General features: G+C 32.7%; 1 protein-coding gene across 3 annotated transcripts in view; it reads left to right on the top strand.

The window, feature by feature from the left end:
• Positions 1-10,695, top strand: part of LOC126741300 (uncharacterized) — a 66,668-nt gene extending 55,973 nt beyond the window's left edge. For all 3 annotated transcript variants that reach the window (XM_050447692.1, XM_050447690.1, XM_050447691.1), the window contains 5 exons: positions 1,780-2,039; positions 5,069-5,267; positions 5,324-5,430; positions 5,489-5,680; positions 7,646-10,695. In XM_050447692.1, coding sequence (XP_050303649.1) covers positions 1,780-2,039; positions 5,069-5,267; positions 5,324-5,430; positions 5,489-5,611 — 689 coding nt within the window. In that variant the 3' untranslated portion in view covers positions 5,612-5,680; positions 7,646-10,695. The remainder of the gene's footprint in view (positions 1-1,779; positions 2,040-5,068; positions 5,268-5,323; positions 5,431-5,488; positions 5,681-7,645) is intronic.
• The last annotated feature ends 2,185 nt before the right edge of the window (positions 10,696-12,880 follow it).

Raw genomic sequence — 12,880 nt, 5'->3', positions numbered from 1 at the left:
ATTTTCGAGTTTTTTCCAACTTTTCCTTAACAAATTTTGAAATTCCTTCTTAAAAAAGTTAATAAACTTGATTGTTTATTAAATTAACCTTTATAAAAAAGAAATTAACTTAACTCTTATACCAGTAATAATAATAATAAAGACTTTATTTTCACAATTTAAGTTATATTTACAAATAAATATATCCTAAACATAATTATACTACTTTTTCAATTTTGACTGCTGGAATTTAAGGTATTCGGTATTATTTAAGAGTGAAATTATTTGCTTCTTACAGGCATTCCTTATTTAAACATTTAAATATTTTGAGGTTTTTAAAGAGAATTTTCAACATTTTTTAGTAATAGTTGAAAAAAAGTTCCATAAAAATCGAAAATCGAAAAATTTTTAAATTCTGGCTACTGGTACTTAAGATATTTGCTATTCCTTAAGAGAGAAGTTAATTTGCTCCTTACAGAAATTTATTTACTAAAAATTCAAATATTTTGACTGTTCTAAGGGAGATTTTCAAAATTTCTTCAGGAAAAGTCAGAAAAACTTCAAAATACCCGAAAACCCAAAAATTTCTAAATTTTCACCAGTGGAATTTAAGATATTCGCTATTCTTTAAAACAAAAGTTAATTTGCTTCTTACAGGCTTCTACCTTAACTAAAAATTAAAATATTATGACTTTTCTAAGGGGGATTTTCAAAATTTCTCCAGGAAAGTCAAATAATTTAATTTTTTTACCATTCCCTCAAAAAATTGTCGGATATTTTAATTTTTTTTGCCATTTCCATAAAAAATTGGATATTTCAAAATCTGGATAAAATTGACCAAAACATCAATTGTACAACAACTTGTGACCAATATAACTATTTTGTTTCATTCGATTTTTCAAGTAAGTATCGATAGAGGCACAATAATGATAGGCCATACCGTAAACTTTGCAGTTCTGAATTACTATCGAGGAAAACCTCCTTTGATCTATTTCCACCTAAAAAACACATCAATTTACAATACCATTCATAGTAAAACTCTCTAGGAATCATAATGCTTCTACTATAACCTAATGTTTCGAGTTTAATTAAAACAGACTCTCAGGGATATATTTTTCCTGTTTGGTTTTTTATATTAAAATTGACTGCTAATGAGCTTCAAGATATGTCACTAGTATAGGCTTAAAAAGTTGCAATAGGAAAGTGCAAACGGTTTTTCTCTATATTAAACAGTTTTGACTCCATTGAAAGTCAAAAATGACGAAATCTTTTAATGCGAATATTTCATAAACGTCTCGACCCAAGTATGGCTATAAGTGACTGAACCCTTTGGAATTTTACGTAGAATCTAAATATTCCATCATTTATACTTCCTACTTCCGTTTAAACCTAAAATCTCGAAAAACTACTTTTACTAAAAGTCTTCTATTCCAAAACCCAAGATGAAATACAGGAAGCGTCCCTGGAACATGCAAATGAGAAAACGTAATAATTTACACCGAGATAATAAATTGTGAGAAAATAATATAAAATAGACCGACAAACGGAGAATACTGGACAGGGGGGTGGTAAATGCATTGTGACCGCGAAACACTTGGACGCAAGTTTTCCCTCCCCGAACAATGGAACACGCTTATCACGGTTGTTTCGCTGTTAACTAAAGTTTCCCTCTAAACACCTCTATTGTCATGTTTCGGAACAGAAAGCAACTTGTTTTAACATTTATTCAATGTTGCGCAACAATCGACGAATCCCGAAGCGAATCAATTCGTTATTTAATATAATTAATTTCTCTTACAGGTTCCACGAATCTGGTAGGGAAATTCACGCAGAGCGTGAGGCGTATAGTGCAGGATGTGAAAGACGAAGGTACGACCAGCGGCGCCACCAAGGAGGAGGTGATCGAAACGAACGAGAGGCTGCGTGCGGTTAGGGTGCGCATGGACGAGTCCTACGATACTGCCAAAAAGGCCCTGGTCGGTTTAATGACCAAGTATAACGAGAGCAAACATGTCCATAACGTTTTTCAGAGGTATAATTTGCTGAAAACGATGATTAAGGTGAGTTGGGATTGATGAAGTTGGATTCTACGTAAATTTCTGAAGAATTTAAGGGGTTTTCACATGCCACACTTTGGACAGACGGTTTTTCAGTTATAAACAGTTGAAAACTGTTTTTCGGTGTCTTTTTGTAATCGCTAATGTCTGCAAATGAATTAAAAGTACGAAACTTTGAGTAGTATTGATTTTTAAACATTTTAGCAGTCGACACGTTATTCTAACAGAAAAATTCTCTTCCCTAAAACGATTCTAGTGACCTCTATTTTTTTGAATGAAAATATTGAAATTTTAGTTTTACACACATTTTCCAGTGTATGTCCACAACCGCTAAAGTAATTTTCAAAATTCTTTCACGTAATTCAAAAGTAAGGTCTGAGGATGTATCAATCGTACGAAACGTTATGATGCGTCATGATTTTGTAACTGAAAAATTCGCTTAATTCAAGTGATGCTAGCAACATCCAATTTTTTTGTCAAATTTTATATTTATTAAAATATTTTCGAATATTGTTAACATTTTTACAAAAGGTTTTCACTCGGAAATGTAACGTCCCGAGGTGCACATTTTAAGGTACTAAGGATTTTTATCCTTCAAAAACTTTTAAAGTTACAAGCATTTTAGTAAATCATCTAATTTGAACTTTTAAGGAAAACATTAAAATTCTAGGATTTTACACACACTTTCCGTTGTATCTCCCCAACCGCTAAAGATATTTTCAAAATTCTGTCACGTGATTCAAAAGGAAGGTCTAAGGATGGATCGAACGTACGAAACGTTATGATATGGCATAATTTTGTAACTGAAAAATTCGCTTAATCCAAGTGATTTTAGTGACATTCAATTTTTTCTGTCAAATTTTACATTTTTTAAAATATTTTCGAAATTTATTGAAATTTTTACAAATAGTTTTCACTCGAAAATGTAACGTCCCGAGATGCACATTTTGAGGTACTAAGGACTTTTATCCTTTAAAAACTTTTAAAATTACAAGCATTTTTGTAAATCATTCAGTTTGAAATTTTAAGGAAAATATTGAAATTCTACGATTTTACACACACTTTCCATTGTATCTCCCCAACCGCTAAAGATATTTTCAAAATTCTTTCACGTGATTCAAAAGGAAGGTCTGAGGATGTATTAAACGTACGAAACGTTATAATGCGGCATGATTTTACAGCTTAGATAAAGTGATTCTAACGACCTCCATTTTTTTTTGTCTATTTTACATTTTTTTTAATATTTTCGAAATTCGTTGACATTTTTAAAAGGGGTTTTCACTCAAAGGTGCACCCTTCTGAGATGCAAATATTGAGGTATTCACGATTTTTGTACCTCAAAAATGCTGAAATTACAAGCATTTTACTAAATGCATTAACGACACTTGACAACGTCAAGTTTCAGGTGAAAAAGTCCGATTTATAAAGTTGACGTACGCAGTTAACGGCCCTGCCGGCGGTACTCCTTCTTTATATTATATACATGTCTTTATTTTATCAACAGTGTAGTGTAGGCAACGTTAAAGTAAACGGAGCAACGACGCTTGATGACGTCAGGTTTTTATTTTTTTTTATAAAGAAACAAACGGTTTATAAACTTGACGTAGGCACCCAACGACACTCCTTCTATATGTCATTATAACATATACAAATATTTACTTTATAAACGGCGTTTCGTAGAAGAAACCAAGGTCAAAGCCAATGGATCAACGGCCCTTGACTATGTCAAGTTCATAAATCCTTTTAATGGAAACATTTGATTTATAAACTTGACGTTCGCTGGTAACAGCACTACAGGCGTGCTCCACCTGTATCTCCTTATAGAATTAATAATTTTTTATTTTATCAACGGCATCATTGAAATTTTACGATTTTACACACATTTTCTATTGTATCTCTGCAACCGTTAAAGATATTTTCAAAATTCTTTTATGCAAATTAAAAGCAAGGCCTGAGGATGAATCGAACGTACGAAACGTTATGATACGGCATGATTTTGTAGCTGAAAAATACGCTTAATCCAAGTGATGCTAGCGATATCATTTTTTTTTGTCAAATTTTAATTTTTTTGAAATATCTTTGAATTACTTTGAGATTTTTATAAAAGCTTTATACTCAAAAATGTAGCGTTCCGAGATGCACATTTTGAGGTATTAACGATTTTTGTGCCTCAAAAACTTTTAAAATTACACGCATTATTGTAAATCACTCAATTTGAACTTTTAAGGAAATATTGAAGTTTTACAGTTTTACACACATTTTCCAGCGTATCTCCGCAACCGTTAAAGATATTTAAAAAAAATTTTCACGTGAATCAAAAGCGAGGTCTGATGATGAATTGAACGTACGAAACGTTACGATACAGCATGATTTTTAAATTGAAAAATTCGCTCAGCGAAAGTGACCCTACTGACCACTTTTTTGTGGCAAATTTTATATTTTTTGAAACTTTTTAGGATTTTCACTCAAAGCCGTAATTTTTCGTCCTCCTCCCACGTCCAATGGCATCCCAACAAACCCAAATTAGATTTTAGGGCAGCAGGGGGATTTCGTTATAATTGAAAAGTTTGTTACGTCCGCGACCGCACTAAACTGATTACCGAGGTTTCTAATTTACATCCGGTTTACTCGGTCTGCAGCGAAGGTTAAAATGTAAATAATATGCTTCCGGCAGAAATCCCAATCCTACGGAAAGCTCTCAATCATGGGTTTAATCCCCAGCACCCTCCTCCGATTAATGTCTCAAGATGGCACCCGTCCACCATTTTGAACTGTCAATAGATTGTTTATCTGGCAATGTAAATTCTTTACATATTAAGAAATTGATTGCAAGATTTTCATAGAAATCTATGGGTCCGAGAGGATAATGTCTTATATAAAAGTTATTCAAAAAAAATAAGGGCTTTCTCCTAAAAAATAAAATTCGGCAATATATCTCATGCAGTGGGCGGAATTGGTGATAAAGCCAATTGTCCCAAAACCTAAATAGACCTGTTCATCCTCCTAAAGCACCCCTCAAAAAATTCTTCCAGGACGTCATTCGATTGGAAACCCAATACTGGACCCTAGTAGACATCCCGAAGCAGGAAAAACAGGAAACGGTCCCGGCATTCGTTCTGAGGGCGTGCTCCATCATGGAAAAGACCCAAAAGTCGGGCGAGGGTGTGAAAACCACCACGAAACTCGCCGAGGAGGCCATAGAAAAAAAAGAGAGAATAGAACGACTAGAGAGTACGTTATAACGAATATCCCAAAATGATTTCAGATATATCCAAACATTTTTCCAGACATGACAACGTCCCAAATAGACGCAGAAAACACCCAGATGACCAACGACCTCTACAGGCTACTCAAGAAGTATTCGGGACTGAGGAACCTTATTAGACAGCTCAAGGTATATAGTTGACGTTAGATTTTTTATTGTCGACTCATTCCTTTTTTTTTTAATGCAGACTGAATACACCAATGCGAAAATCTACCCCATGGTAATAAGGTATTCCATGCTTAAGGATATGATCAAGGACATCATGCTGCATCCAGATTACATGGAGGTGTGCCACGAGGTGGACGTATAGCCGAAATCCTTTTCCTAGGGGACTCCGAAACGAAGGCAGAGCTGTCGGTACTAGTTAAGAACGTTCTAGGTAAGGTCCAGAAATGGGATAAGGGGGTGAACCATATCATAATGGGAGTATCTCGAAAAGTATTAAGAATAACTAAACGGAATCTTTTGTAATAGATGCCTCTTTTAAGCCAAAACGAAAAAGTATCTTACAATTTTTTTCCTAAAATAAATAGGAAAGAAGTTATTGGCGTTTTTTTGGGTTTTTGGCTAAAACTAGCTAAAAATTTGGAAATTTTTGAAAAATCATCCCAATCAAAAAACGATTTTTTGCAAATTATTGAGCACAAACAGGTAATTTAAAAAGCCTTATGACAAAAGTCTTGATTTCCCATAGCAAAGGCAGAAAAAAATAAATAAGACAAATATAAATATTTTTTTTTAAATCAGGTTATTATTTTTTTCAGAGAAGTCTATACGTCCAAGAAAAATATAATTTAATTAGAATAAAAAGGGCTATCACCAGCAAAAGAAATTTTGATTGTATCTCCGATACAGTGGGAGAAAATCGTGAAAAACCTCTAATTCAAAAAACTCAATTTTCTCAAAATTTATGGGAAATTTCATAATTTTTATTTATGTAATGGGTGCCTCCTTAGAGGCCAAAATTAAAAGTATTTTACACATTTTTTCCAAAAACGGCCAATAAAAGAGTTATTGCTATTTTTACCATACAGTGGAAGAAAATCGTAAAAAAATCAATTTTGAAATAATGTCTAAATGACAAAAATTTTCTTGCAAAATATTAAGCATAAAGAGGCTATAAAAACAGCTTCATGACAAAAGTCTCGATTTCCCATAGCAAGGCCAAAAAAAAATAATTAAGGCAAATAAGTATTTATTTTTTTATGTCATATTTATTTTTTTTTTAAACAAAGTCTATGGGTCCAAAAAAAATTAAATAGGAAGTATTTAAAATAATAAGGGCTCTTACTAAAAAAAAATTATGATTGTATCTCTCATACAGTGGGAGAAAATCTTGAAAAACCTCTATTTAAAAAACTCAATTTTCTCAAAACCTATGAGAAATTTCATAATTTTTATTTATTTAATGGGTGCCTCCTTAGAGATCAAAAATAAAAGTATTTCACACATTTTTACCAAAAATAAACAGGACAGAAGTTATTGACATTTTTTTCCATACAGTGGGCCAAAGTCGTAAAATAAAAAATTTTGAAAAAACGTCCAAGTCAAAAAAATTTTTTTTGCAAAGTATGAAACACAAAAAAGCAATAAAGAAAGCTTAATTGCAAAAATTGCGATTTTCCATAGTAAGGCCAGAAAAAATACATATGTGAAATATATTTTTTTTTTTTTTTAAATATTATTTTAATTTTTTTAAGGAAAGTCTATGAGCCGAAGAAAAAATTTGTTTAAACAAAATTTTATTAGAATTAAAAGGGCTATCCCCAAAAAAATAAATTTTGATTGTATCTCCCATACAGTGGGAGAAAATCTTGAAAAACCTCTATTTAAAAAACTCAATTTTCTCAAAATCTATGAGAAATATCAAAATTTTTATTCATGTAATAGATACCTCCTCTAAGGCCAAAATTAAAAGTATTTTGAAAATTTTTCCAAAAACGACCAAGAAAGAAGTTATTGCTATTTTTACCATACAGTGGGAGAAAATAACGAAAAACTCCATTCCTTCTTACCATTTAAATGAAACAAAAAGGACTTTATAAGTCAAAAGTTAGGGCCACCCTATTGTTTATTACACTTTTAATTAATTTTTTTTTATTACACTAATTACACTATTGTTTAGGGCTGTACAAGTTTCATCCAGAATTTCGTGACAAAAATGGTAACTGACCCTAACCTCAGGAAAACCAAAATATCTCCGAAACTATTGAAGATAATCAAACGAAACAACAAGCATTTGATTACTGAAAAACCCCTCTACAGTTCTTATTTTAAACCCAAATCAATTCGTCCAGAAGTTTTCAAGTTTCAAGCGAATTTTAGCAATATTTTCTAATTACAGGAGTCAGCAAGTATGGACCTTCGTCTTCGAGATCCTCCGGGAACCCTCGTATCTTTGAGGTTGGATAGAAAAGAACAATGGAATTTAATGGAAATCTGGACAACGAAGAACTCGAGAAGAAGGGCGTGTCACTAAAAATAAAAATCATTTTCCAAAAATTTTAGTTTTATAAGGGTGGTAATCGTTTCAAGTTGTGCCATTTATATGGGTTTTATAAGCATCCCTAGTGGTATATGAAGGTGTGTATTTAAACGCTGCGCTATATAATATATACATATATAACCAAAATAAATAAATAACATTTGTGATATTATATTTTGTGATAAAACGATCCTTTGTACATTCGCCCAAAAGCCTATTTTTAATGTATTTTTTGTTTATTGTTGAAGGATTTTGTTGCACATTTTATTTATTTTATCACCTCCAAACCCATGTATAGCATATATATATATTAAATGGCACATTTTACCCTTACTATATAATAATCTCTATTAGTAAGTTAGTCTATGTAATAAATTGTTGTAAAAATATTTAAATCGTGTATAAACCTCATTGTTAAACGTGAAATAATGTTAGGATTTTATGAAATAATAGGCAACGTCGCCAGATTTCAGATGTTATGGGTACTTTCAGTGGAATTTGGCAACCTTGCTCTACTGTAATTTTATTTCTTTACTTATTTTTTTTTACTAAAGTGTGACCCCTCAAACTAATTGAAATTTTATTAACGTCGTTATTTTCAATGGAACACCCTATTTATTGTCACTTACATATTTAGATTCTACGTAAAATAATAAGAAATCTGAGGGGACACATGCTTCACTTTCTTTGATATAACCCAATTTTAATTATGTACATATTTAAACTAAACTAGAAGAAAGACAACACTGCCATATTTTAACAATTATTACCGTTCTGTCAATAGTGTCAATAAAACATTATAATACAGTGGGACGTAAAAATCCGTAGGACTCCGCCATTTGGTTTTTTTTTCGCTTAAATGGCGCCAAATTTAAAATATCACACCCTATTTAGGCCCACATTAATTCATTATCAAATATCATAGTATTAAATTATATATATTTAAGGTTTATATAGTGTTGTATGGTTAGTTAAGTTAAAAAAAAATGGCGTAACACCAATAGTCTTAAGAATTTCCTGACTTTCTTGGAGATATAGGATAAGTAGTGTTTAGCTATATACAGGGTGTTCATGATTACTGGAACGCATCTCTTCTAGTAGTGGAATAAGGACACCCTTTATATAAATTGTATCTTTATTCATTACTCTTGTATGAGTGGTATATTTTTGACTCTAGGGGTCTTATTTAAAAAATATATAAGTGGTACTGTACTATTTTTGGATTTTAGGTGGAATTTAAAGAAGAAATAAGAGGAGTCACATGCCATATTTTGGAGGAATGGTTTTTGAGATATATGTAATTTTTTTCAAAAATTTTCATTTTTGTAAATTTTGTCACAAACCATTGGTTGCGCATTTAAAATGGGTAAAGAACACGGATTTCCATCTTTTTATAATTTCTAAATGCCAAATTCAAACTCAAAACTCAAACTCAAAAATGCTTTATTGTCAATATAAACATAGAAGTTGTAGACAAAGCCAATAGACTGTACATTAAAGGAATAAAAACGAGAAACTAATTTAAAATAAAATAAAATTATATAAAACTTTGAAAAATACTTAAATGCTAATCATTAAAAAATTCACCTAAACTATAGTACGCTTTACTGGCAAGAAATATGTTCGTCCTTGTACGTAGGCTTTTTTCAGTCTTAAGTTCTCTTATTTCTAGTGGAAGTTACAGCTTTCTACCTCCATATATGATAGAGCTACAGACATACAAAAAGCGGGCGATATGAGTCACGAGGCTTGGCCCCACATAGATATCTAATGGCCCTTTTCAGGAGTACAAACACTGAACTAAAAAGTGAATTTGAACATGAACCCCAAAAGCAAATTCCATATCGAAGGTGCGACTCGATAATCGCGAAGTATGCAGATCTGGCGATGGAGAAATTAAGACTGGTGGCAATAACCCTTAGGACGTAGCAGCCTGATGAGACTTTTCTACATACATTCACAATATGGTCTTCAAATTTAAGGAACTTGTCTATGGAAAGACCCAAAAACTTACTGAACGGTGGCATGGTGATGGCTTCATTATTTAAACATATATCATTTGTATTACATTTAAAATTAAGGATATTTGTTTTGGAAACATTAAATGTCACCCCAGTCTTTTATCTTTAACAAATCTGCACGTATATTGGCCCCCATTTAAGAAACATCAGAGTCGTGCCACAGGATGGTGGTATCATCGGCAAACAATGTAAATTTGCCAGTTACCTGCAGTTGTGGCAGATCGTACACATAAATGAGAAAAAGTAAAGGACCAAGTACTGATCCTTGCGGAACACCCACATTTATATTAAGTTCTTTAGAGATACCACCATTAAATTTGACAGCCTGGACACGATTTGATAAGTAGGAACGAAACCACTCAAGGGCGGTTCCTCTGAAACCATAGAGCTCCAGTTTCATCAGCAGCACTCTGTGACTCACGCAGTCAAATGCCTTGGACAAGTCACTTCACCAACATTCAGTCGGTTGTACAGGTGCTCTAGAAAGCTAAAGATAGCATCATTTGTGCTTACAGACTCACGAAAGTCAAACTGCTGAAGACTCAATAGGCCAAACCTATTTAAAAATGAAACCATCCTCACCTTAACGAGCCGTTCCACTATCTTGACTAAAGTAGCCAAATAACGTTATAGATCTAAAGTTAGAAGGATAGTCGCGATCGCCTCCCTTGTAAAGAGAAACAATCATTGCTCTTTTTAAGCACTCTGGGAAAACTCCAGACATAAATGAAAAGTTAATTGACTCGGCCAAGACTTGCAAAGCAACAAGAGGTAAAGCAGAAAATATTTTAAGAGAAAATCCATCCCAACCTGATGAACTCTTATTCTTAATATTATTAACCATTAACTGTTTAAGCTCTTCTACACTTGTGGGGGTAAAAAAGAAAGATTCGGCTAGTACCACATTGCTGAGATAGCTCCTAGGATCTATTTTTTGTGAGAGATTGGCTGCAAGGTTACTAGCAATATTACAGTAGAAGGAATTGAGGACATTGGAATCTAAGGTACTTGGAATAACCAAGACATTATTTTTGCCCCTTTAAAATCTTCCAAGACTCTTTTGCTCTGTTGGAGGAATTATTTATCCTCCTTTGAAAGTAGGTCCACTTAGGCATTCTGATTGAGTTTCTGTAAATCTTGCGGTATCTCTTATAACATTTTAAAAACGTTGCATTGTTCATAGCGTATTTCCTAATGTAAAAAAGGGAGCGCATATTTTTTTTCCAGATACTCGTAAACCCTTAGTATACCAAGGTTTTCTATTTCGTTTCTTAATATTGACAACAGGAAAAGCAGTGTTAAAATTTGATAAATGCTATGCAGTAGGTTAACAGTAGTCAATACATTATTGCAACTTGACATATTGCAAAGAAAAGAGAATTTGCGGAAATTAGCTCTAGTATAAAGTCTATCGCGTCCAAACTTATTCTCATTAGCTCTCATTGCCTCATGGTCAGACAAACCGGCAGCATTTAAACATTCCGGTATAGGATTTGACACTTCAAAGTCCATTTCAAATAACCAACTAATCACAAAGTAGTGCTGAAAACGATGGCAGAATGTTGAACGGTGCTCAAATGCAGGTCAGAATGTTTGTTGCGCATTACTTTTTGCATATACAAATGTTAAAATAAACAGCTTATCTAAACAAATAATTATTTTAACATCTATATTTTAATAAGAAAAGTTAAGGTAGTTTGTCATAGTTTTTGGCAGATAGCATAACAATGTTTTTTCTTTATGCTAGGTATATGCTGACGTTATATGAAATGACTAGGCTTTTCATGAATTGACAAATTTAACTATAAGACTTATACATAAATATTCTTGAATTGAATCTCAAGGATATACAGGGTGTTTGGTAACATGATGCAAAGCCGAAAAAAGGTGATATTTATCGTCAAAAAAAACACACTTTACACAAATTTCTTTTAATATTTTTTTTATTTTTAAATCTCCAGTTTTTTTTGAGACACAGATGTTTTAAATAACTTACTTAAAAAAAAAACTGTGTTAGTGTCCTGATCCATGGGACTTGGCATTTGCCTGATTTTGCGCCACGTTAGTCGCCAAATTACGTTTTCGTTTTTTAGACCTTACATGTTCTCCCCTTGGTGGCCTACCTACTGGAAGCCTTTTACAACCTCTAGTAGTTCCTACTTTTCGTCTACTAACAGCAATTAATTATTACACTCCAATATTGCACGAATTGTAACGAAGTAATACTGCACGAACAGAGAACGCATTAACGGATTGTTGACACGTGGTCAGCCTATTTAATAGAAAAACCGCGCCAACCACATTGCAACAATCCGACTTGTGTTTTAGCACCATCCAACATTCTGACCCTAATTTTGGCACTTCGCATTTATAGGCGAAATGAACTCAAATCGACCAATTAAATTTGCCTGGGTGTCAAATCCTATACCGGAACGTTAAAATGCAAACCGGCATTGATTGTTGTACACTGATTTTCGTATTGGTTAAAATTCGTACAGAAGTAATCTATCAGTGAGGAAGAAAATGCTGAAATCCGGATTGGCTGATCCAGGTGCATTTTAAAATTAAATGAGTTTAACAGATTAAAAAGCATTCGATTTGATCCATTAGATTTGTCTAAAAAATTTACATTAAGATCGCCAGTCAGAATCAACATCAAATTTCACTTAAGAGGATCTCCAACTTTTCTAAAAACAAATCTAAATTACCAGATGGAGATCGATACAATCCTAAAATATACAAATTTAACTTACTGCTAAATACAATAGAAAACTCGCACACCTTTTCAATCAATAGATGATCAAATCTGTCAATAGTAATAAACACAAATTTAGTTAAAAAAGCTTTCTCTCACATAATACTCTCACGAGATGTGTTATATTGCTTGCGTGAAAATTTGGAAATTAGTACATAACCAGGGATATCAATAGGCTCAACCAGTGTTCAACAAGAATTAACACACTAGGAAAGTTAACCGATTCTCAAAATAGTTCCAAAGCGTAATTATTCTCACAGAAAAGTTACGGTTACAGATGAAAGAATTCATAAAGTTAATTGTATTGTAATATCTGCT

Source organism: Anthonomus grandis, chromosome 10 (genome assembly GCF_022605725.1).
Source record: "Anthonomus grandis grandis chromosome 10, icAntGran1.3, whole genome shotgun sequence".
Taxonomy (NCBI): Eukaryota; Metazoa; Arthropoda; class Insecta; order Coleoptera; family Curculionidae; genus Anthonomus; species Anthonomus grandis.
This window is presented reverse-complemented; position numbering and strand designations above follow the sequence as displayed.